This window comes from Eucyclogobius newberryi, unplaced genomic scaffold (genome assembly GCF_026437365.1).
Source record: "Eucyclogobius newberryi isolate DKJ021-1_F unplaced genomic scaffold, fEucNew1.0.hap1 SCAF_322, whole genome shotgun sequence".
NCBI lineage: Eukaryota > Metazoa > Chordata > Actinopteri > Gobiiformes > Gobiidae > Eucyclogobius > Eucyclogobius newberryi.
In genome coordinates, this window is record NW_027315971.1 from 777 (window position 1) to 27,825 (window position 27,049).

The 27,049-nt window shown below is 38.5% G+C and overlaps 1 protein-coding gene across 8 annotated transcripts; it reads right to left on the reverse strand.

The window, feature by feature from the left end:
* Nucleotides 1-469: 469 nt before the first annotated feature.
* On the reverse strand, nt 470-27,049 carry LOC140375541 (immunoglobulin-like and fibronectin type III domain-containing protein 1). 8 transcript variants are annotated; one of them, XM_072461852.1, is made up of 28 exons: nt 26,891-27,049; nt 23,695-23,777; nt 20,179-20,298; nt 19,970-20,112; nt 19,801-19,900; nt 19,397-19,441; nt 19,038-19,071; nt 18,770-18,953; nt 18,588-18,701; nt 17,824-17,992; nt 17,475-17,747; nt 16,670-17,248; nt 16,070-16,180; nt 14,107-14,217; nt 12,000-12,113; nt 8,565-8,678; nt 5,649-5,773; nt 5,426-5,570; nt 4,897-5,190; nt 4,261-4,557; nt 4,012-4,194; nt 3,584-3,712; nt 2,854-3,162; nt 2,682-2,767; nt 2,300-2,492; nt 1,882-2,178; nt 1,415-1,741; nt 470-1,328 (listed from the first exon to the last, which is right to left on the reverse strand). In XM_072461852.1, the coding sequence occupies exons 2-28, from the start codon at nt 23,741-23,743 to the stop codon at nt 1,324-1,326; spliced, it is 4,650 nt and encodes a 1,549-aa protein (XP_072317953.1). In that variant the 5' UTR covers nt 23,744-23,777; nt 26,891-27,049; the 3' UTR covers nt 470-1,323. The 8 variants fall into 8 exon arrangements, with proteins under 8 accessions (XP_072317953.1, XP_072317952.1, XP_072317951.1 ...); XM_072461851.1 differs by having other exon boundaries at nt 14,107-14,220; XM_072461850.1 differs by having other exon boundaries at nt 16,064-16,180.

The following is a 27,049-nucleotide window of genomic DNA, read 5'->3' on the forward strand; positions in this document are numbered from 1 at the left end:
AAGGCAATAAACTTTTTCAGAGACAGTCACTTAACCCAGGGCTTTTTCACAGTGGCTCATAGGGATAGGCTTACGTGCTTTGGCCTCTGGAGTATGTGGTACTCTTTTTAAAAAGGGGGTTGTGCTAGAAATGCATGCATTTAACATAACTAATCCCTCCCTCAAAACTGGAATTTCAGCCTTACTATGGCACCAGGGGTCTTAGGAGCACTCTTAATAAAAGCCTCAAGAGATGTGACTGCTCGAGCTTGTCATTACTTCCATTATTCTTATGACAACAAACAGATTCACAAAGGAGGTAAAATTTTAATGCTTGATTGTTATTTCTTAATTCTACAAGTTGTGAAATTATTTTTCACTTTAAGAATATTGATTGCAAGCATGGAAGTTATTACAACACACTTAATTCATATTAGTGTGTTAATGTGTTGTGCATGTGAAACTAAATGAGGACAATCCAGGACATAAATTGTTGCATTGTTTCAATTTATTAAACAAGAATTTACTAAACAATAATCTAATCATTTGCCTTTGAAATGGAGAGGTGTCATACTGCACTGGTCAGTCATAATTTAGCCCAGGGTGTAACTGTTGACCCTCTCTTCTTCAGTGACTCTAAACTTGGACTGCAGTCTGACCCAACAGACACATTATACAAGACCGCACATAAATTATTGACATAAAACTAGACATAATGTCCTTGGATTGTGCTACTTTGAAAAGAGACTTGTTCGTTGGACTATATTCAACATTGTTCTTTCTATACCATGAGTAGACAAAACATGTACATTATGGACATTCAAAAGAAAGAACACAACATAAAAAGACATAAAGCTTTCAGCTTCAGAAAATTCAAGTCCACTCCAAAATGTGGGAACTCTGTAAATTAGCTTGTACTACATACTAAATGAGATTGTTAAAAATGATATTGAGTAGTACAGTACCTACCGAAGAGGTTTTTAATCTTTCTGGGATTCTCCTTGTTAGATAAAGGTTAAATAAAAATTAGATAAAAATACCTTTACAAAGGAAGTAGAATTTTGTAAAATGCATACATTTTAATATATATATATATTTCAAATTTAACATACACAAAATACAAATTTGAACATTTAATATTCTTTGTGCTCTCACATCATTTGCTTTTCAAAAGTAATCAGTACTTTTGATTTAATACAGAATTTGAATAACTTCCTTTTTGGTTAAGCGCTTGCATAACATAAGACCATAATATTGGCTGCAGACACACAATCACAAAGGCACATGTTCAACTTATCACTCAACAAAATCTTGGATAGAGAGCCATTTTTCAATTGCCACTCATCATTCTGAAAACACAATAGATGAAAATCGCATGAATGACAATGCCAGATAAGATAGTATGTGCTCTTGTCGTTTTTATTATTATGCTCACCTCTGACAGTGAGTTTAGTTGTGCACTCTGCCCGGCCGAGGGGGTTTTCAGCCACAATCTTGTACTCCCCACTGTCTTTGGACCCCACCCGCAGGATGAGCAGGGAGCAAACCCCACAGGTGTTGGAGATGAAGTAGTTGGTGTTGGTGTTGAGGCTGATGTTGTTCCTGTACCAGGTGACGTGGGGGGTGGGGTCTCCTTTAATAGCACAGCTCATGTAGCACTCGTAGCCCTGGGGAGCTGCGTGCATCTTCAGCGGTATAAGGAACTTAGGCGCACACTGGAGATCACAGGGCTTTGATTCAGCCAAGTTCACGGTGAACTTCTCTGAAAAGAAAAACAGACATGTTTTACTTTGACAGAGCCAGGATGTTGGTACCTAGCTGTATGTTTGTAGTTTTTGATTGGTAGGTAAACATGCTGGCCACTTGACTATACTTTAGTTTTATATTTGATTTAATGTGTACCCTTTTTAGTTGGAATCAGCCACTTTGGAGACTCAGATGGTTTGGAGGACCCCATGTCGTTTTTCGCATACACTCTGAACTGGTACTCTCGACCCGGCAGAATGTTGCAGGCTGTGAACTTGTTGTTGAAGATTCGGTCGGCCACTGTGTGCCACTGTCTTTTGTGTGAGTCACGTTTGGTCACCATGTAGTGCAGCCGGTCGTCTTTCTTCTCATCAGGAGATGGAGCCCAGGAAATAGTGACTGTCCCTGGGACGTTCTCATCAAGATCCACGGGGCCTGTAGGCTTTGGCTCATCTGTAAATGCCAAAGTGTTGAGTAGAGCGAAAGCCCAAATGCTTTCATCACACACGCTTCATCTTAATAATCCAACATTCTGCACTGAATGCATCGCCCGGGAGGATCCAGCCCACGTTACCTGTGACTCTAATTTCAATGCTGAATGATTCTTGACCAACAATGTTTTTAACGATGATGGCGTAGATGCCAGTATCAGTGCGCTCGGCAGATGGGATCAGCAGCTGGGACATGCCCTCTGCATTACTGATGGTCACTTTCTTGGTCACAGGGACGCCATCTTTGAGCCAGGTGACCTCAGGCCAAGGGGAAGCCTATTAAAACATTAAAGATTATCACGAAGTGCACATAATGAATACGATTTAAAAAAGTGAACCTTCATTTCCAAAAGCCAGTAAATGTAATGTGTTGTCATCATGAATCAACTGAGAAATTGTGTGAACGTTATCTAAAAGGTGTAAAATAAAGTACACAATAAATGACTTGTAAAAAGTATATATTACCTCAAAATTAATATTGAATCTTGCAGAATTTCCAGCCCTTACGATCATGAAACTCTTGATTTTAACATCTGTGAATCTAGGTCTCACTAGATCAGAAAACATAACAGAGGTGAGGCATTATTTCAGTAAACTAAATACAAATTCCAAATGAGATAGCAGGACCTTCCCATACCTGGTGGTGGCATAGCTAAGATGTAGTTGTCGAGCTCTTGTGGCGCACCCTCTCCGCCTTCATTGGTTGCTATGACTCTGACCCAGTACATGCCCAGAGACTTAAGACCTTTGGCTGTGTAGGATGTCATCGTAATAGCATTTGTGTTGCACCGGTCCCAGTCTGTGTTCTCTGCAGGTCGCACCTCCACAAAATACCCCTTGGCTTCATCCTCCTCCCCCTTGATATCTTTGGGTTTGATCCATGATAAGGAAAGTGTTGTGTAGGTGGAGTCTGTCACTTTGAAGTCGATGACCTTGCCAGGAGGCTCTGTGACATTACAACACGTTCAACTAAAAGCATTTTGTTGTATTTGAATTAGGAGTGGGCGATATTGTAAAGAATATGATCTCAATTTTTCTGGACTGTCCCAATGACAATATTCAGATGATTTTATGGCAACCTGAAATGTGCTTAATGTGATTGAGGTTCAAGAATTGCACAAATTGTGAAAATGGATAACATAAAAGTGCAGAAATATCAGTATATGCCCTTGTTTGAAAGATTGCACAGCACAATTGTGTGTGTGTTTTTTACCTGCTCTTAGTCTTTTTAAATAACTGTTTTATTATTACAGATAATATACTCAATGTTCTGATTTAGCATGATCTTCAAAGCAACAATTGGTATTATTCGTTCGATGATATATCTCCCACCTCTATTTTGGATATAATTGTTTTAGTCCACTTACTTTTGGGGTCTCGAGCGAAGACAAACTCAGATGAAACACTAAATTCTCCTGCTCCGGAGTTGTTGATGGCAGCCACTCTAAATTCATACTCCATTCCTTCAATCACATCTTTGACAGGACATAGCTTGCCTTTGTTGGAGAAGAACAGACATGTAAAACAGCATTTTAGCCATTCATTGCAGCGACAGTCCAAGTTTAACAATATAGGCTTACCAACAAAACTAACTTGTGTATGCTATTTACATGTTTAGATTCTGAGACAGATTAACTCATATAAAAGTAAGCAAGTTTGTTGTGTCATAGGGTTGGAAATACTTTTGGTATAGAGACACAATGCAATACACTTGGATTTTAGTATAATAAAAGCTCAGATGGAAGTAGTAAAATGAATGATGAATGAACGTGTATGAACATAATGATTAATAAACCTGATCGGATCATCTCCTCAGGTGGATTCACAGCGCTCCACAGGTTGCTGCCCTTCTTGCGTTTTTCAAGGTTGTATCCCAGAATATTAGTTCCCCCAGTATTTGAAGGAGGAGCCCAAGTCAGATTGATGCAATCCTTGAAAGCAGTGGCAACTTTTGGTGCTGAAGGCTGTCCAGGATAAGCTGTAAGACAATGTTAAACATTTGTGGATATGAGCTGATTATACCAAAATTGAATTAAAAAGATACCTTTTGTGCCTGCTTGAATATCCTCAGTTTCCATCAGTTCACTGGTTCCAATCTCTGTCTCCACCCTGATGCGGTAGCAGTACCTTCTACCGTGGTCTACATCTGAGTCCCTGTACTTGGCCTCAGGGCCGATGAGGCCCACTTTCTTCCATGTGTTTCGTCCGATTTGGTTTCGCTCAAGGATGTAATTGTCAACTTTACAGCCGCCACTGTCTTTTGGGGGTCTCCACTTGAAATCTAGCACTGAAGGGGAAGCTTCAATGATCTCCAGTGGTCCCATTGGTGGAGTGGGTTTATCTGTCAAAAATAGGTGTTTAGAAAAGTGTATTTCAGAGAAACAACCTGGTTTTAATAAAGAGGTTGTGTTCAGTAAAATACTTAGTTTCTTTAGGTTTTAACTTTACAGACCTGCACGCAAAGTACATTATTGCTCAATCTAACCTATTTACGTCTGTATTGAAAACCTAAGTTGTTGCTTGCTTTGTAAAAAAAAAAAAAGGTTCTTATTATTCACATGATTTCAGTCTCATCTAATTAACATGACTTCAGTCTCCGCTAAGCAAATGCTTTTCAGGAAAACCAAAAAGTGATATAACATTTCTGAATCGTTTGAATGGACGTTACTGTGTAGCATACCCAGCACAATGAGTTGACTAAAGGCTTCCACTGTGCCAAACTCGTTTTTAAGTTTGATCTTGACTTCGCCGCTGTCTTTACGCTGGAGTTTGGTCAGAAGGAGGCGGGAGCAGCCTTCCGTGTGCTCAATCTTGATGTTGGACTCTTCTGACAGCTCCTCACCCTCCAGGTACCACTGCACTTTGATTGGGTCCCGGCCAACAAAGGGCAGTTTAAAGGTCGCCTTTTGACCCTTTTTAACCGTCACTGAGGTTTTAAATGTTTCAAGATCTTCAGCTTCAAATCGGGGTGGGTCTAAAATGGTAAAAATTCAAGTCAATTTAGTAGGGTTAGGGGGCACTTGGCACAGTACGTCAACAGTAGCATTATGACTAACTAAAATCAGCTTCATGCACAATTAACTGTTTATTGCTTTTCTATTTTAATCTCAAAATCCTATACGTGCACACCTTTTTACTTGTTTTATGTTACTCAGATGTTTTCTAACCCAGATTATGACACATATACACTCATTTTTGCTCATATTTACCTTCCACAACAACCATGGCCTCGGTTTTGCGTCCATCTGCTTCAAATTTATATTTCCCTCCAAATTCATCTGTAACTTTGTGGATTTTCAGTCTGTGGAAACTTCCATCTTGAGTAATAGTAACACCCTCCGCATCAGTCTTAATCTGTAAAAAAACAAAAAACAAAAAGGAAAACATTATAATAGTTATGTAACCCCCTTGTTCTGCTCTTGTTGCACTCACTTCTTCTCCATCTTTGTACCAGATTCCTTTACAGTCTTCGCTGCTCACTTTGCACTCCAGCTCGGCCGCCTCTCCCATAATGGCTTTGCAGTCAGAAAGCCCAGCGTGAAAGTGCACTCCCGGGTCTGAAGATTTAGCAGCCACTTAGTTAGAACACATTCTAAGACTGGATTTTAAAGTCCCCATTTGTTAAATTTCATAGAAATGAATGCCTCCACACTTACCTTCAATCACAACCTTAAATCTCCAAATTGAGGTAATGAACAAAACATGTTGAAATCCAATTTGCATTGCAACATGTTTTGTTTGATAGTGTTGCAATTACATCTCAATGTCAATGAATAACAATTAATAGATAAATACAAATGCTAAATCAAAAAGAACAAAATAGTCTTCATTTCTTGATCCTCTGTCTTGTCTTGCTTGAGATTGCTCTAATGAAAACCCACGTTTAAAAGCCTTTTATTGTGGATGGTTTCTGTGGCACCAACCCTCAAGTTCAGTCTTCAATGTGATTTCAAAGGATGAGCGTCTTCCAACTTGTCTTCTCTCTTCACACATCATAATGTTTCAGGTGCGCTTAAGAGGGAATCTATTTGTGTCATTATTCAGTGGAATACTAACCTCAAGGCACTGATTCATCCTGAATCAACTCTTAAAAACGAGCAAGATTATCTACATGAAACACAGGGACAGAAGCAAGCGACACAACACTGCAAAAACATGGGTCTTGACATTTTTCAAGAATTAGGTTGTTCCTTCCTTGTTGTTTGATTGAATAGCTTTATGCCTTAAGCATTGCAATCTAAACATTAGTCCAAGGATTGTCAGAATGTCATTGTGATCAGTCATTTCTCTAAATGAGATCAAATAGTACATTCTGTGCTTACACTCTGCAGGCCACTGCTGAAGTCATCTGCACCTCAGATGGCTTTTTTCAGTGAACAGTGCTTCCCATGCAGCAGATAAGGCAGCTCCTGTAATCTTACCACTAACAGTTTCGGCGATCAATGGGCCTTGGCGTGTGCGGCCTGAATGCTTGCCAGCTGCTCGTGGGACGTCAGGCTCTGCAGCCTCACCATCGCTGCCTGACGGCCTCACGCCATTATCACCACTGGCACCTCCCTCTCCTCTGCCTTTTTATTTTCAGTTTTAGAGGATATCATTACCATCAGTCCAATGTTTCTTTTTCTGTTGGATATGCCTTACAAAAATCATTAATGAAAACAGTAACCTTAACAATTAACATATCCACATGACGTATCAACACAAGATCTGCAGCATGAAATGACACAACAACACACATTTCAGTAAAGAAGAAGATGTGAAATATATACGCGTGGCACAGAAAATGTGACAAAAACAAAATAATGTTCATCTTAAGATTTGGTTAAAAGACAAACAACATTGACAAGAGGAACCCCCCCACCACCACCACCACCACCACACACACACACACACACACACACACACACACACACACACACACACACACACACACACACACACACACACACACACACACATACACACACACACACACACACACACTAACAGACAAATATAGAATTCATCTATATTCATCAATAATATTAAACGTCATTTTCACTAAATGCCAATATTAGACATACATATGGATGAACAGTATCGCAAAATAGTGGGACATTTTTCCACTGTTTGAGATGTCATCATTTACCAGATATTCTTTTAAATACGCAAATATATTGGAAAATTATTTTGCGACTTAACTGTATTGTTCCCCACACTTGAGCCCACACGGCCAATCATTTTGGCAGTTCCTATTCAGTCATTTGCCTCAGCATCTGCTTTCTTTTTTGTTCGTGTTCTAGTTCATTGTCTTTCTACCACCACAGTTTAGTCAAAAATCTCGGGGTTTATCTAGACTCCTCCATGAATTTGAAAAACAAATAAGTAATCTTGTCAGTAGTGTCGTGTTTGTAAAATCCTGTCTCGCAAAGACTTGGAAACAATCATATTAGCACCAGTTTGAACCACTGCTATTCAGGGAATGTAGGACTCCCAAACACCACTATTGAAAGGCTTTTAACAGGCAGTAAAAAGGAGAGTTTAAGCTCAACTCTATTGGCTGCCAGTAAAGCATAGGATTGAGTTGAAAATTTTAACATTTGTTTTTAAAGCTCTAAACAATATGGCCCCTCAGCTTCTGTTTCCATATTCATCTTCACTGGCCCTTAGCACATACTGACTTTGATACTCCATTCTTCAAATCTAAGGGCAATAAGAGCTGTCTCTGTCATAGGCCCTAAACTTTAGAATGATCTCCTGGTCCACATAAAGAATCCCACATCCATTGCTCATTTTACAACTCTTTTAAATCTCACATCTATCACCTGACCTTTAACTATCATAGTTTTGAAATTGTTGTGCCTGAAGTGTGCGGTTTCTTCTGTCTGCATGTCTTTATGCTGTACTGTATTGCTTGTTTTTGTTGTGTGTGAAGCACTTTGGCTCAACTGTTGTTCTTAAATGTTCTATATACATAAATTGGCTTGCCTGTTCTGAGGGATGTAAAAGAGGTCATTGGCATTCAGTTCACTCTGGTTGGTTTATGGCCAGATACATTTGTCACTCATCCATATAAAGATAATGAATGCCATCAGCATTGCAAAAGCGCTGATTATGTTTTACCAAAGCAAATTTAGAACAAAATGAATTAAATGTTTAATTATTCTGTTCTGTTTACACTGCCCCACTATTTTCCACCGATACAAAAGATCAGTATATTTGTAAATCATTGTATAATCAATGGTTTTCTTGTTAATATAGCAGCTGTAATGCTCTGAGACTTACTACTTTTAAAATCCAAAGTCATTTCAGATCCTGAATGACTTTGAAGCCAAAACTGGTCTACGTCATGCAGCCTTTGACTCTTACCCACTGCTGCTGAGGCTTCACCGTCCTCAAGCATCTTTTTGGCACGTTTTCCTTTTCTTGCGGCTTTTCCTTGTTGTTTAGCAGTTTCCTCATCTATATCCTCATCCTCATCTCCTATTAGCAACAACCAGCAGCAACACAGAGCCTCAAGTCTAATTGAATGATTACTTTGAAGAATCATCTAAGCACATGCTACACGTTGAATTCTATTAACATACAGGGTTAAAAGGAAATATATTTAGACATTATAACCTCTATTCATACAAGTTATAATGTAATTTTAAATGTTAAATTATGGGTGGTTGTGAAACTGACAACTCAGTGTGACAATGTAAATGAAAAGATTCAGTCGCATGCATCTGTCAGCAGTAGAACCTGTTTTTGAAAAACAAGATGTTTTGACTAATTCGGGATGACAGAGCACCGTGCATCTTCATCTGAAAGCCACTACACCAGGGGTGTCCAAACGGACCGTGGGCCAAATGCGGCCCTCAGACCAATTTTTGTTGGCCCTTAGGCTTCCTGCTAAGTTGGCCCAAACAACAAAAAGTCATACTTTTTACTGTAAAATTGGAACATGAAACCTGTTTATGTTATACCAACCCAGGGTTCAGATTAAGGATTTTCACTTGTATAGCGGTGCTGCTAAACAATCCGTTAATGTTTTCAAATTTGTACAGCAATTTGATAATTGCATAGCAAAACATGAAAGTGACAAACAATCAATATTTTCCATTGATATAACACGATTATTTATTTAAAATGTATTTGTAAACATTCTATTTAAAAAAAAAAACTCTTAACAAATTAACTTTTAAACACTTTTTAAACATTTTTTTTTCAAATAAAACAGAAAACTTGCAAATAAAATTAGTTGTTGAACAAATTAATCAACACAAAGTCAGATGGCCTTATTTACAACTTTCTTCAATATCATCATCAATCAGATGACTATTTGCAGGAGTCTCATTTACATATTAATGGTCATTACACTCACAAAAAAATATGTGTTAAGCTTCTGATGGAAAAATAAAGGTTGCTGTGGTGTTTCCATCATGGTGTATTTTATGTGTTATTCAAATTGTACCGCTCTATTTGACGTTCCATTCCATTTTTCGTTTTTCTACTTGATGACGGTCTCTAAGTACTCTCGTCTCAGCTCCGGCTGCACATTCGGATCCATGTAATTCGCTGCGCCCAAAATACGCATCTGATTGTTAAAAACGAGGTTGTGCCACTTGGCAGTGTAAATATGAGTATTTTGACATGTGAATGATCTGCAAAGACTTTTGCGTTTAGGAGTTATTGACCTCGGAAGTCCGAATCTGTGACGCTAACTTTACCGCACGTGGCTCCTCCCACTTTCAGACGCTGATCTGAGACAGCAGCGGGACTCGTCATGACAACACAGCGTCCTACATGTGTCATGCCGTTATTGACGATCGATTGACGAGTGATCAGTACTTTTAGGCGCTTTGGTTGTACAATTGAACACACATTTTTGTAACGCAAAAGCTGCTGACGAACGCATCGCATTTGAGAGAAATTGCGTCGCATTTTGCGATGCGATACCGCTTATTCTGAACCCTGCAACCTAATATTAATGTTCCAAGTCTTATTAAAGGTGTGGAGGCGCATCAAAACAATATCAAATGCAACATTTCGAATGGTACACTTCATTGGCGGGTTGTCTGTGGCCCTTTGCTCCGTATAAGTTTCAAAATGCGGCCCTCGGTGAGGTGAAGATTCTTAGCAGGAGAAGAGATGGAAATAGGCGATTTTTGTACCAAAAAAAAAAATCCATCTTTAAACAGAAATGGAGGTTTAAGGTTCAATTTACTGGTAGTGTACAGCAGCATTTTAAAGCCAAGGGGCGGGGTCAGCTCGGGCCAGTCAGATGCTGATCATGTACTCATCAGTGATGAGGGAGCGGCAGCCAGCTAACAATAGGATTTATATGGCCCATAACAGGGATGTTAGGATAACTAAGTTAACTTTTCGGAGTTTAAGCCGTTATTTTCTTCTCACGCTTTGAACCCTGCGGCCCACACAACGGTGGGTCTAATTGATAGATTTTATTAGCTAACGGCCGCAATCTAGCAGGAAGCGCAAGCATTTGACACACTGTAGAAGAAGACGTCAGTGGACAGTAAAAGCACTGTCCAGGTGACACGTTTAAGTTCTCTATAATTTAAGCTTCTAACGCTGTGTGTTTTATTACAATCAGACTCATATTCAGGAAGACATTTGTCTAATTAGACCCATGGTGCAGCAGCGGACCGCGAGCGACACAAACCCACAGTTCAAAAGACAACTGGCATGTATTGTGTACTATATTTATGTGTACCGTAAATATCTCATGTTAGAATGTGGGCACCTGCAGTTTATTGACAGGTGCGGCCCCTATATATACAATTTCGCTGGTAGTTTAAGGGGAAACTGTAAACAGTGCCAACAAATAGATACAATAGATACAGACACAATAGATACAGACTATTATCAGGAGGTTCCACTCCGTGGCAGGGCTTACGCAGCTCAAAGTGGGATAAATATCTCAGTTCTATGACTAGATCCGCTGATTGAGAATAACCTTTGAATGAAATTCAAAACGTCTTGTTTTCCCAAAACAGTGTCCAGATGACCACAACAGAATGCAACACTTCTCGTTGAATGAGGATTACACTTTAGTCTTCCTTCACTTTTCGTTCCGGGGCAGAGCTTAGCGTTTAAATGTTTTTACATTTTCTTTTGAATTGTTTATTTTTGACAATATAATCTTTCACAATTAGGATTAGGCTTTCGAGTTATGTCTATAAGTAGTTACTTTGATTCGGTTAATTGAACGCTAGTCCTGCCCCGAAATGAAATGTCAAACATTTAGGAAGTATTCTTTTATTAATTATTACACAAATATTGTAAAATACTCTCGACTGGAGAAAAAGTTGATTTCAGATTTAAATCTACAAAAATGTTCATTCCGTTAAATGGGAAGGAGAACCACAGAAAGCAGAAGACATCTCAGTGCAGCCTCTGGGTCTTCACTTTCACCTCACTCTTTCCATTCATTCTGCTTTTATTAGAGCCAGATACAGTGAAGTTTGTCACCCATCTGTACAAGGATTGTGAATGCCATCAGCTTTGCATAAGGGCTGAATATGTTTTACACAACCAAATTTAGTTTAAAAAAAAGAAACTCGTCACACTTTTTAGTCTTGAATGTTCTGTTCACGCTGCCCCACTTTGTCCAAACATACAGAAAAGCTGTATAATTTGAAATCATTGTATAATCAACTGACTTGTGTTGAGACTTGCGTACAATGCCAGTTTTATACACATATGGTGTTAATATAGCAGCTGTAATGCTCAAAGTCATTTCAGATCCTGAATGACTTTGAAGCCAAAACTGGTCTCTGTCATGCAGCCTTTGATTCTTACCCACTGCTGCTGAGGCTTCACCGTCCTCAAGCATCTTTTTGGCACGTTTTCCTTTTCTTGCAGCTTTTCCTCGTTGTTTAGCCGTTTCCTCATCTATATCCTCATCCTCATCTCCTATTAGCAACAACCAGCAGCAACACAGAGCCATATATTGTCTTTCACATTGTCATACACTGACGTGTATTGGTTTTACTTTTTCAAAGCAGGAGGTTGATAACAATCCACAGACACACATTTAAACAACATAAACAAGAGTTTAGTGTTGTTGTTTGTTCAACCTCGCTGCCGACCGGCCCCACGCCCTTATTACCTCCTCGGTCTTTAGATTTCCAGTTAAAGAGTGTATCATAACCATCAATCCAGTGTAAGCATGACCAAGAGGGAAAAAACAGAACGGGACAACGCACAAAGCACACACAGTATCACAACAACAAAAAAGAATACAAAAGATCATCTACATTTATCTATATCAAGCTTAGAAGGAATTTGCACTATGCTAGTTTTAGATACAGATGGGTGAGCATATGGCAGGGTGAAGTAGTCAAATATATTTTTCCACAAGTCGAGAGATCATGTTAAGTCAGTTTTAGCTTCTTTTTATATATATATATAAATGTATGTTGTGGAGGTTCTTCATATTTTCTTTCACGTCAACTCACAAAAACATCTTGTTAATGTTGACTTTGTGAAGGAAAGTGAAGGCTTTTGTTTTATGTTGATTTATTTGTTTTTGTTCCAAGCTCGAAAGATGAGAAAAGTGGACATTGGCCTTGGGGTCAATAGTATGACTCTACAGACCCGGAGGCTGCACTCAGATGTACCGTCTTCTTTTGCTGTTGGTTTGTGATTCTCATCTGGCTCAGAAATAATCAAGCACATGCTACAAGGTGAATTTCAATATTTAAAGTAAATATGTCTAGATGTTATAACTTCTGTTCAATAATAATCAATAATTTAAAAATATGTTTTTTTGTCAATAAACTGACAACTCATTATGAAAAGGTCAATATACTGCTACCTTAACGTTTTTATACAAACTATTGCTATGAGAATTTGTGGGGAATTAATCTTCACTTTGCCCCCTAAAAGTCCTGCATTTAGTCTCGGGGCTTAGCTTGGCGTTCAAATGTTTTAAAATTTTCTTTGCAAATGTTGTTTTAGACTTTATATTCTTTCACAGTTAGGGTGCGGTTTGGGTTAGGATTAGGTCCAGGAACAGTTAATAGTGACCATACCAACTTGTCAATGTCCAATCTTGTCAGATCTGGGAAGCTAAACTGGGTTGGGCCTGGTTAGTACTTGGAGAGACCACTGAAATGCCAGTTTGCACAGTGGGGCGGTAGTGCAGGCTGTCGCTGTGTCTGTGTATGAAAGCATGTGTTTTTATGAGTGAATGTAGGGCAACAGATTGAAATGAGCCCGTGGCTACAATCTGGCTTGTTTACAGCATGTGTATCATCACATGCACTGTCCTGACCAAATGAAGAAAATAATGAAATCGTTCAGGTAGTGTTTGGAACGATAGTCCAGCCCCAAAACGAAATGCTGAACATTCAGGAAGTATTTTTCCTTTTTGCATAAATATTCTAAATTACCCTCGATAGGAGACACAAGTTGATTTCAGATTTAAATCTACAAAAATGTTCATTCCGTTAAATGGGAAGGAGAACCACAGAAAGCAGAAGACATCTCAGTGCAGCCTCTGGGTTTTCACTTTCACCTCACTCTTTCCATTCATTCTGCTTTTATTAGAGCCAGATACAGTGAAGTTTGTCACCCATCTGTACAAGGATTGTGAATGCCATCAGCTTTGCATAAGGGCTGAATATGTTTTACACAACCAAATTTAGTTTAAAAAAAAGAAACTCGTCACACTTTTTAGTCTTGAATGTTCTGTTCACGCTGCCCCACTTTGTCCAAACATACAGAAAAGCTGTATAATTTGAAATCATTGTATAATCAACTGACTTGTGTTGAGACTTGCGTACAATGCCAGTTTTATACACATATGGTGTTAATATAGCAGCTGTAATGCTCAAAGTCATTTCAGATCCTGAATGACTTTGAAGCCAAAACTGGTCTCCGTCATGCAGCCTTTGATTCTTACCCACTGCTGCTGAGGCTTCACCGTCCTCAAGCATCTTTTTGGCACGTTTTCCTTTTCTTGCAGCTTTTCCTCGTTGTTTAGCCGTTTCCTCATCTATATCCTCATCCTCATCTCCTATTAGCAACAACCAGCAGCAACACAGAGCCATATATTGTCTTTCACATTGTCATACACTGACGTGTATTGGTTTTACTTTTTCAAAGCAGGAGGTTGATAACAATCCACAGACACACATTTAAACAACATAAACAAGAGTTTAGTGTTGTTGTTTGTTCAACCTCGCTGCCGACCGGCCCCACGCCCTTATTACCTCCTCGGTCTTTAGATTTCCAGTTAAAGAGTGTATCATAACCATCAATCCAGTGTAAGCATGACCAAGAGGGAAAAAACAGAACGGGACAACGCACAAAGCACACACAGTATCACAACAACAAAAAAGAATACAAAAGATCATCTACATTTATCTATATCAAGCTTAGAAGGAATTTGCACTATGCTAGTTTTAGATACAGATGGGTGAGCATATGGCAGGGTGAAGTAGTCAAATATATTTTTCCACAAGTCGAGAGATCATGTTAAGTCAGTTTTTGTTTTTTTCACACAAAAACATCTTGTTAACATAGACTTTCTGACTTTCTGGAAAGCGAAGGCTTTTTAATCTTTTTGTTGATGTAGTTTTGTTCCAAGCTCGAAAGATGAGAAAAGTGGACATTGGCCTTGGAGTCAATAGTATGACTCTACAGACCCGGAGGCTGCACTCAGATGTCCCGTCTTCTTTTGCTGTTGGTTTGTGATTCTCATCTGGCTCAGCGCCTCAAGTCTAATTGAATGATTACTTTCTACTAACATACCTGCAAATATTTAAGTCAATATTTTTTAGACATTATAACCTCTATTCAATAATAATTCATGATTTTTGAGTTGGTTGTGAAAGTTTTGATTTTATGACAATATATCATTTCACAGTTACTTGTTATGGTTAGGTCTAGAACAGTTCATTTGGTTAGGTTTATGTAACCCTAGTTCTGCCCCTAAACTAAATCTACAAATATTTGAATAATAATCAGATGGGAAGGAGAACCACAGAAAGCAGAAGACGGACATCTCAGTGCAGCCTCTGGGTCTTCAGTTTCACCTCACTCTTTTCATTCCTTCTGGTTTGATTAGAGCCAGATACAGTGAAGTCACCCATCTGCATAAGGATTGTGAATGCCAGAAGCTTTGCATAAGCGCTGATTATGTTTTACACAGGCAAATTTAGTAAAAAAGGAAATAAAAACACTTTGCACTTTTTTAGTCTTGTATATCATGTTCACACTGTCCTACTATTTCTAAAGATATAAAAGAGCAGTACAATTTCAAATAATTGTATAAATAACTGGATTGGGTTGAGACTTGCATTCAATGCCAGTTTTATACACATAAAGCCATTTTGCCCCGATCATAGTGCACGAGAGTTCACAAGATAATTCGCTGACATCTAGCTTTGCCGTAACTGCTGAGAGCGTAGGGCCTCTAAATAGGAGGTGGGATTATGCCAAAATATGAGATGGAGTGAAGCAAATTGAGGGAATTTTGTGAATGATAAGAATCGTCAAAACTAGTCCACTGAAAACATAACATGCCTAAGATATTTTCTGGATTTGTATTACTATCTCCGTATGGATGGATTATCAAAATTAAACTACCTTCATGGGAATAAATAACACAAGTATGTTATAGAATAATGAATACAGTCCATTGTTTCTTTACGCCAGCGTTAACATTGTGAATGTAGCAGGAGAGCTACCTGGAACCGCCCCATGGCCGAGGCCCCATTACGCTATGATCGGGCTCAAAATACAGCTCATGATGTTAATGTAGTTGCTCTGAGTCTTACTACTTTTAAAATCCAAAGTCATTTCAGATCCTGAATGACTTTGAAGCCAAAACTGGTCTCCGTCATGCAGCCTTTGACTCTTACCCACTGCTGCTGAGGCTTCACCGTCCTCAAGCATCTTTTTGGCACGTTTTCCTTTTCTTGCAGCTTTTCTTTGCTTAGCAGTTTCCTCATCTATATCCTCATCCTCATCTCCTATTAACCACAACCAGCAGCAACACAGAGCCATATGTGCTATTGTCAGTATATTCATTATGTATTAGAATAATGTGTTGTATAATTATTATTATTAGTAGAATTATTTGCTTTTACATTTTCATCTTATTTTTTGAAAATATAAATTCCATTTCAGAATTGAATGCATTTTTTTATAAATCCTGAAAAGATGAAGAAGAAAAAAAGGTATAAAGTTGATAAGATTAAGATTACAAACACATAGGTATACATAGGCTTACATACATATATACATACATACATACATACATCCATACAAAAAAACAAACAAACAAACAAACAAACAAACAATCACAATAGTCCTTTTAAACTCAAAGCCAGAGAGACTGATAATCTGCAAGAAATATGACTCATGTTCAATCATTTGTCCATTTGTATTTAATAGGGAGGATATGAGTGTTTTTGAGGGCTGGCTAAGTAACACAGAAATGAGAGTGTTGATTATCTTACCTATGACAGTGTCTGGAACCAGTGGGCCGTCTCTCTTCTTACGTCTTCTTTTGCCCCCGTCTGCTCCGTCTGCTCCTTCTCCTCCTTCTCCTCCTTCTCCTTCTGCACCATCAGCTCCTCCAGCTGGTCCTCCCTCTGCGCTGTCACTCTCAGAATTGGATAACTCATCTTCATCAAGTCCGTCATCAAGTCCTCCTGCTCCTCCTGCTCCTCCTGCCCCTCCTGCTCCTCCATCTGCTCCTCCTTCACCTGCCCTCCTCCTGGCAGCCTCCTCCTTTGCAGCCCGGTCAGCTGCGATCTTTTGGGCCTTCTTGGCTTTAGCTTCAGCCTTAGCCGCTGCCTTTGCTGCTGCGTTAGCTTCTGCCGCGTCCTTCTTGGCAGCTTCAGATTCCAGTTTCGCTGCTGCATCTGCGAGTTCCCTCTCGGCTTGAGCCTGCTTGGCCTTCTCTATTTTCTCAGCCATCTCTTTTTCATATCGTTCTTGCTGTTCTTTTGCTATTTTTTCCAGTTCTTCGGAATTTGCGCCGCCTGCCATGGTAGACTTACGTTCTCCTTTCTTTCCTTTTGGGTCTTTGTCAGCTAAAAATGCAATTTGAAAAAAAGCAATGACCACATGATACCAATATTAAACTTTGAGTTTAATTAATTCAACAAATGAACTACTAAAAGTATTATGTTGATTATATCAAGTATTGTACTTTATTTCAATTTTGAATGACCATTTTAAACTTACTCCGAAGTTACCTTACGGCTGTATTTAGTCCCATGATTAAAGCAAAACAAACACCTGTCAAACTGGCCTCACCTTCCACTATCAGCCAGTTATTGCAAGACTTGACTCCTGCCACAGCCGCGTAGATACCAGCATCCAAAGGCACACAGTCTCTTATGATGAGCTTGTGGATCAGCTTATCCTCTGATGAGCTGATTTCAAACTTTTTCCCATTGGTCAGTGGAGCCTTTTTACCAAACCATTTGAGGTCATCGTATGGCGCTGTCAGGACGCACTGGAACATGGCGTCTTGTCTTTCCTCTGCTTTGATCTCTTGGAGTTTGACTGCAAACTCGACATCTGGAGCTGCATGTATCGGGAAAATATTTTAAAAATACTTGACTTATTGGCTTGACGTGTTGCTTACCAACAGACAGCTGACCTTTCAAGTTAGTGGAGAACACATTGCAACCTCCAACATCCACAGAGTAGAGGCCAGCATCATCTTTACCCAAACCTCTAATAGTAAACACAAATTTCTTTCCAATTTGTTTCAGACTGTGCTTCTGCCCATCACATTCTTCTTTAGTGAGTGGGACCATTACACCGTCCTGTGAAATCACAAATATTAAGTAGTCTGTGCATCTCATATAGGCTACGCAGTAGATACAGGGGGAAAGGACAGATAACTTATTGGAAGTTTAAAAAACACTCTTAATAGAAGAACTCTTATAAACAAAACAAAAAACTCTTATTAACAAAACTCCTCTCATATCTTAATAGGGAATGGAGGAAATTATTAATAAATAAAATAAAATAAAAAGATAAAGATAAAAATAGAGTAAAGTAAAATAGCTAGCATAAGACTGAATAATACTAATACTAATGGTAAGTAAACACTCTTATTTACATCAGTAATTGCACATGAATATGATGGTTATGCACCTCCCATTTTTCCAGCTTCCCCTCTAATCCAGGAAGTAACTCTAACAATGATGACTCTCTCGACCCCTCACTCTCTCCTTCTCTTTATGGGCATCGTTAACCCCAAAATAATCTTCAGGCTTTACCATGATTCTCATCTTATGCTTCTTATTCATCTAATTATCTACTTCCCACTCTTTGTCCTTTCCATCATCAATCACATCTATATATCCTCACTTTTGAATGCAAATATAAATATATAAGAACACTTATGAGCTTTACCTTGTAGAAGAAGATTTTACTGGCAGGATCTTTGAGGTCGAGGTCCAGCTCAATGGTGGCACAGTCATCATCATTGACCTCGATATGTTTGAGTGTGTTGATGTGCGAAACGAACTAGAAAGCACAAACAAGTTAAGAAAGGTATGGTAAAAGAAAACAAATATGTACAGTATATTGGGCACCTCTGCAATCTCCGCCTCCCTCTCTTTCTTCATTTCGTTGAGTTTTTTAAGCATGCCGCGGAAGTCTGTGATGCCATTTTCCACACAGATGGATTCGTAATCTTTCTTGTCCGCACTGAGCAGGATCTCCCACACCTTCTCCTCCGGCTCCATTGCCTTCTCCTCACGAGTTCCATCAGGATTTCTTTCAAATGAGATGCATTTTATTTCTGAAAATGTTTGACTTACGATACGTCTCAACTTCTGAATCTGCTCCAACTTCAACTACCTTTTCTTGAGTTTTTTTCTGAAGTCTGCTGTGTCTGAAAAACCGTGATGAGTGAAAGAAAGATCAGTCTCACTTCACCCAGTCGTGTTTTCAATAACAGTTAATATGGTGGGCCTGTGTTCAGAATACTTTTGTCATAAGGACGCCAATATATTTCATTATTTCATTATTAAAATACTGCAATAATGATGATTATAATAATAACTTTGGTCAACAGCTCATTTCGCCGTAGAAATTGAGATGATTTATCATACATATTTTTTTTAAATAATTTTTCTTCAAAGGCCTTATTTTATGTTTTGACAACACACGTCAACCATGAAAACGGTTTAACATTCTTATGTCATGCACAAAATTACCTTCTACTTGGACTTTCTGAAGCTCCTTGGTTTTGGAGAACCCAACTGTGAATAAAAGTCCATTTATAAAATCATTCTACATGGTTAAATATTCTTTTCAACTAACAGTGGCTTTTGAATTTATGTTCTAAACCAGGCTTTGAATACACTTTTTTCCATTTATAGGTTATTTAGTTTGAGCTCAATAAGTTCAGCTTGAGCCAATATATGATATTAATTCCCATGGTGACCGTCGCTGCACATTATTGTCCATCGTCTCTCGTTCACTTTAGACACTCCACTTCACAGAGTGCAGTATGAGTACTCTTGGAAATGATTGAACCTCCTCCACCTTTTGTTGCTGCTCAGTGTACTCGACTAGAAACAAGAAAAGAAAGATAAAAATGTTATATGTTTTTTCTCACCCGCAATGACGTTCAAAACAACGGTGCAAATGGCTCTTCCATGTTCATTATTTGCAAAGCACTTGTACGTGTCTGCATCGTCGGGGGCAACCTTAGGAAACTAGCAAATAGAAGACACATATTAAGAAAAGGTTAAACATTATGCCATCTATGCTTTAACAGCTTATACCTCCAGAGTGTGTTCGTTAGAGGACTCGTCATACTTCTGTATGCACACGTCTGGGTGGAACACTATTTCCCCATTAGCTCGGCTCCAGGTCACAGTCGGTTTGGGATTTCCAACCACAATAGATTTAAAAATTGCAGTTTTACCTGAAATAGAGCCCTTGTGTTACACACGGGTGATTGTTTATGTCTATGTAATTATATGCACTGTACCTTCCTGAATAGTGAGTGCGATGGGTTTGCGGGTGAAATCAGGAGTGGACATTCCCTCAGGAAGCTCCTCCTGGAACTGGGTGATCATCACCCCAGGCACTTTGGACTTCTTCTTGATGCCTAGCCACAGACAATTAGACTCAATCAATGAACATTTTTCTTCATCTCCCTTTTCCCCTCATCAATATGTGTTTAATTATATTTACTATGGCTAAATTATTGTCAGTCAAACGGGAAAATTATGTTTTTATTGTACTTACTATAAACTGGTGTTTGTATTCTTCCATTTGAGCTAAATGTAAATGTAAATAGAATTGAATGGACAAATAAAAAAATATGTCAATTTCTATTAGTTTAATGTTGTTAGAACTTGGTAAAGTTGACTTCAGTTTTTAATTTGTTAATATATGATGGTCTTCGTTCAATTCACTGGATAGTTAATATTATTAATAATAGTTATTTTCCTTTTTATAATCATGCAAATAAAGTAACAGATTATACATTTTTCATAGGTTTGAGCCAGACCCCTTTCAATGGTTTGGCTACTGATGGAAAAAGCATACTCTTTTTGTCTGATAAATGTTTTGACTAATATTATTCTACTATTATATTATTCCTTTATGCGAATGGTACAGTGTTGATCTTGAAGCATCTGTGTGGAGAATGATCCCTTCTAAGGCCATTGTATTGTATATCTCAAATCTATTATTGAAGTTGTCATTTCGGTAACACTTTAGAATAAGCCATAGATTCAAAACACGTATAAATGTTTAGCAATTAATAATTAAGCAATTGACAAAAATAAGCAAATTATTTAAAAAAACTAGCCCTAACACAAACAATAACCTTAACCCTAATCCTAACATTAATAAATTATTATTAAATTATTAGTTTGTTTGACAATGATAATAACTATTTATAAATGCTTTGTATCTTTGCCTTATTCTAAAGTGATATTGTAATGTGTTAACAGATTATATTGTTGCTGAATCAATGCAAAACTGCCTATAAACAATAGTTTCTTGTATATTTTAGGTGGAGGAATGGAGTTCTTGCAATGTCCTGCTGTTTTACTGTGTTGAGGTAAACTGTTGGGGGCAGGTGCTTCAGATCAGTATGTACTGCATGTACTGCAAGGTTACACTGGTATCACTGCACTCCTATTACGTCAAGGAGGCTCAATGTTCACACTTGGAGTCAGCAAGGTTTGAGTTTAATGTACTAAACTGCAACATGGTGATCTTTCTTTTTACGTGGCCTAGCGCCTGGTCAGACAAAAAATAAAATAGGATGTAAAACCAGGTACATTATGTATGTTTTCATGTTCATTTAAAGTGTTCAACATCATCACTTTGTAAATACAGTACATTCAATTGAACATGTTTTGAGAGCTAAGCGCTTCTATCCAGTCCCATGTTTACCGGTAATGCCTAAATTAAACTTCCCTGCACTCGTGATAAACTATTTATAGACTGAATGCAGCCCATTGACTGTATAAGGTTTTTAATTTTGATATCTTTTTCATACCATTTATATACATTCACATCCTAGACAAAGTTTCAAAAGTGGAGAACCTGGACAATATTTTTAAATCAAATTTGATTTCAAACCATTTGTCAGCTGATAACTTTTGAAACCTTTTCTTTGATGGATCACTCCAGGACGAATGAGGGATTACTTATATACTCACATATCGGTAAATTTCCTATACTTCATGAGATTGTTGTTATTATTAGCTCTTTACCTCAGTGTTGTTGACCAAAATATTAACATATGCATTCATCATTTTGTAACATTAGCTGGCATCCACAACTTTAAAATGTACCTTATAGTATTTGTATGAATGCCATGATACTACAAGAACTTGTACTACTACCTCTACCTATTAAAATCACTTACACTCTAAAAGAAGAAGAAGAGCAAATACATAAAAACAATGTTTGTATACAAGTATTTTTTGCTTTAGCATGGCCATTTATGTTTTAAATTCTCAGGAAAATAACACCTGCCTCATTGAAAAGTAGCTGAAACCAAATGCTTTGTGTAATGAACGCCTGTATGTCACTATGGCTCTTGAAGTTACTCAAATTAAATCTGTCCCTAGCATTATTGCATTTTCTTTGCTTTATCCTGATTGGTCTTTATTACCTGATTTTGTCTTTTAATGACACTCTGTTTTGTTCATTTGTTTTTTTTGATCGGCAGGTTTGAAAAGTCTGGAGTTCCATCATCGTCTTACAATGAAACGCCTCTTGAGTTGATGAAGTCCGTCATCCATGCAGCATCCAACATGGAGCATGCGTTTACATCAGGACAATGATTGGTGTGATTGAGAACCTTCTGGCTCGCATACCTTTGTCGTCTGGGTGAAATCCCTCTGTACCGCCGACTTAACGCGACAACGAGAGGCAAGAGAGGGAACAGGACAGGTAAATATGAATCCTGACAAGTGCCATGGCAGCATGGCACTTGGACAGGATCCCAACACAAACTACACACAATACTAAAACACAAAACACTAGTACAACCCAAACGTGGTGGGAAGCACAGAGACACACAGCTGGAGCCAGGCCAGTGTTTAGACAACCCAGACACATCACAGACACAGAGGTTAGTGGGAGCTCTACTGCATAGTGTTAGCAGTATGGCGTTACAGCAGCATGGGGTAGTTATGCTGTGCAACTGCTCATTACACTTAGCTTCATAAGGCGTTTTTCAAGGTGATCTCTCAGGATGATTCCTGTGCAGTGCTTGAGACAAATGTATGTACACTCTTTAGGGAAGAACAAATTGGTAGAAATTAATTTCAAATATGTTTTCATAATACTGTAGCTTTAAAATGGGCCATAGTGGATTTGATTTTCCATTGGAGTATTTGCTGGTGACAGTCATTTGAACGCCTCCAGCAGTTGTTGAACGTGGTTTTCAGGCTTTTGTCTGGAGGTTCTGGTAAATGTATTTCTTCAGTTCAGTGATGATCTTATGTTTTATCCACAGTCTCTTTGTGTTTCAATCAGAAGTTGCTGCTGCTTGTACACTTTTGCAGAAACACTAATTTTCTTCACTTGTTGTGGACACAAAGGGCCTTCTGTTGAGTTTTCTGACAGCCAGGCAGATGTGCTGTGGGGGATTTCAAATGCCTTGAATGTTTCTTGGACTTCTTCCACTTGACAAAGAAGTTGCTCCTGGGCTTATCTTCATTTTTCGCTCAACAAAAGTGCAACATCGAACAGAATAGAGCTTTATTCTGACGCTTTCATGTCCCTCTTCTTTTACAAAGACCTCGGCACACTTACATAATCTTTTCTGTGGCAGCTGTCCAAGGTGTTTCTGTTCACTGTGACTTCAATGCACCGCCATATGTTTGAGTTCCTCTGAGTTGAGATAAAAGCCAAATAAATTCTCTTCATCATCTTCATCATCATTGCACCCGCCATAGTTCGAACAAGAGAAAATATGTGCAGAGACACACATCCAGAGGCTGACCTATAACACAGAAGTCAGCACTGATCTTACCTGCCTGCCCCGCGGCAGTCTGGTCTGTCACCTTGGATTTCTTCCACATCTTGTCGTCTGCCTGAGCTCTCCCAGATCAGGTTCTGTCAAACGACACAGAGGCACACTGATTAACGTGTTGGTTTAAATACTACTATGCTGGTCACCCTTACTAAGTGTTATCTAACACTCAACTTGTTTATGCAACATATGCTTAAGAACTGCTTCTGCATGAGTGCAGTTCCTCTCACCAGCCAGCAGAGGACAGCATTCCGTCTAGACTTAGTTGCTTCTCTCAGCATGCTGTTATCCAGAGTCCACTGCTGGCATGTCTGAACTGAGTTATAGAACGGACGAGATTGTCTTTTCTTGTATTTGATGTTTGCAGTAGCATTGATATTGAAAGTAAAGCACTCAAAGTTTTGAATAGGACCATCATAATGACACAAAAGCATAAGCTGCTGTAAATCGCTAATAGGTTTTAACAACATTGGCTACTTGGTTTCAATACTTTGAAACCATTCACTCACATTTACTGGCTGAAAAATAATACAATGTTAGAATTTTCTGCCACAAATTATTAGTAAGTCAAGACTATGATATCTTATTTACTTTCTATAATCCTCACGTGTGATTTTGCACTGAGGACATCTACCAGAACTAACTAACTGACCCTTAAAACTCTTAAAAAAGACACATGCCTCGACTATTTTCTGTTCATGTAAAATCTGACCTAGTGACTTCAGTTTAGGGACCTTTACCTTCTTTTTGGACGGTAATGTGGAGGAGGTGGAGATATGCCTGACCATTTAATCATACTGTCATTTACAGATCGAAACTTCATTCTTAGTTCATTCTTTCAGTAAAAAAAAGTGATAATTATTATGATCTTTTATGAGACAGTTTGAATAAATATTAAAATAAAAATGATTCATGTTTATAGTCCTAAAAATCACATGTTGTTGCATTAAATGGGCTTTTCATACCCTGTCCTCAAAATGCATCAATAGCATTTAGTGTAAAAATCAACCCCATACGTTTGGTTATTATTAAGGTATACTTTATTTTTAGCCTCCAAAGGTTAAGTTGTTGTCTTAGAAACTGAAGCACCCGAAGGAAACCCACCTAGACATTTTTGTTGCAAAGTGGTTGTGCCACCAATAAAAAGGAAATAATAATAATAATTGTGTTTATCTCAACGCTACAAATATTACATCTTCTGTCAGCTATTACTTTCCATTTCAAAGTATAACCGTCCCTGGAGTGTCTTATCTTAGCTGCACACAAGCATCAGCATATGTTATAAAGAGTTTGGCCCCTACAGTCTTCTTGGCTCAGGATAGTGTTAGAATATGAGTGACACTTTACATATGGTAAAATCAAAACGGCTTGTAACACGAGACACGCTGACTGGGGAAATCCACTGCTTCTACTTAACTCACTCAACCCCAGCAATCTTTATACCATAAATATTGCCAAAGTGTAAAAAAGTTATAATTAAATCTAAATTGTAACCAATTTGATGATAGCAAAATCTTGGGTACCACATTTGGTACCTCGAAAACACTGGACGACCCATTTATTTACATAAAATTCTGCCAACCTTGCAACGGTCTACTTCTTCCAATGCATACTAACTTTTAAGATATAGGGCTGTGCATTAGGATTGTACAGTATCAAAACATTCCATTAAACTCGTACTAATGCAGTGCAAATAAATGCGGAATAGCGTCTAACCAGAAGTGTGATGAAGCAAGTACATGTTAAATTCACATATAAGAGGTGTTTTGAAGGTTTGACGTGCTCGTTTGAGACTGTTAAATTAAATCAGTTTACAGTAAGGATTTAGAAGGTATTTTACAGGCTTGCATGTTGCTTGGGAAGCTTTTCTTTTGCATTGCTTTAATAGTTGAACAACACATTGCTTTTTGAGGATCGATTATTTTGGGCCGTCATGTGTTTACTGAGGGCATGATGAATATCTTGCTTGCTATGTCTTTGTGAATCCTAACACCAAATCGAATCATGTGAGGGTAGCTGCATCTCAGTGTGTCCATGACTTAGGGCTGACCTCCGCTCGTTAAAACAATATCTCAGATTGACCTGTTTTACAAAAGTAGATGGACATGATGCTTCGGTTATATTGAGGTGAGAGTAAGGACGCAGTACCAAAACCACAGCTTTAGCTTTACGTAGCTAAAGCTAATTGGGTCACAACATTGATTCTTCCATAAAAAGGTAATGAGAGGTTTATCACTTGTAATACATGGCCAGCGCTGCATATAGTGTGTCCATGTCATGTCCGATAATGATTTTGCCAGCCACCACACATGACTGCACCACTGACTCTTGAAATGCCATCCGCAAACTTCTCAAGTGTCCCCCTCACGTCACCCCATTCCTGCTCTGTGTACAAGGCAGAGGGTGTTTTCGGACATGTAGATCGCAGTGATGACAAGGCCCTGTGATGACAAATGAGCAACTAATGGTGCCATCTTGACTCCCAAGGGATGAACCCATTCATTTGTCCACTGTAAGCTAACATGGTCATAAATGTTACCAGACCACTGAAGCTTAGTTTGTTGTCTAATATATATGTATGTATTAAGTATAACGTTTTTAGAGTTTGTTTTTTTATTATTGTCCTCTAGTCGTAATGGTAACTTTTGATTGAATTCTAGAAATCTCAATTGTATGTTATGTTTTGTATTCTGTAGAGGGCAATATCTATAGTGTCTATCCCTAGTGTCCCAAACGATTCTACCCTGGGTTCATTAATGACCAAAAACTTTACAGATCCAATATTATGATCTAAACTTAGGTTGCCTGACTGACCTCACGAACAGGCTCTGGTCACACAGTTTCAGACTGAAATTCAAACTGACAAGTCTGCATGCCTCTCCATAGTGATTCCCAAAGCCAAATCTAAACTAACCTCTATGACATTAAATGTATATCCAGTTAAATAAAATGTGAGCATGCCTTGTAAACAGATATACCAAAATTAGATAGCGCTTGAGACTTCTCGCAGTTGTATTATTGCCCTGTAAGATGTGCTATTGAAAATAGATACCGACACATCACAGGCTGTTATTTACACACCTCCCTTTAAGATGTATTATTGATGCAAATCTGTCAACAACAGTACAGAAGATTTTTAGCCCTTAACTCCTCTCATGTATTGTTGTGTCCAGGCTCCAGGAAAGAGGCCACCTACCTGCTCTCAGTGTCCAGTGCTCGGTCTCTCCTGCCAGGCACGTCTCTGCTGTCACCCTGTCTTATAATTTCTTCAATGTAATAATATATCCTTCGAGCAGCATGCAAGTCGTGAGTGTTCAATGCTCCTCTGCTTCTGCCTTGGAGCCAGTGGCAGCCC

Coding starts and splice junctions, on each gene's coding strand:
- LOC140375541 (XM_072461850.1), bottom strand. CDS start 23,743: ATGTGGAAGAAATCCAAGGTGACAGACCAGACTGCCGCGGGGCAGGCA. Junction 19,901..19,969: donor CTAACGAACACACTCTGGAG/GTATAAGCTGTT, acceptor TCTATTTGCTAG/TTTCCTAAGGTTGCCCCCGA. Junction 2,768..2,853: donor CTTAGCTATGCCACCACCAG/GTATGGGAAGGT, acceptor TTTCTGATCTAG/TGAGACCTAGATTCACAGAT.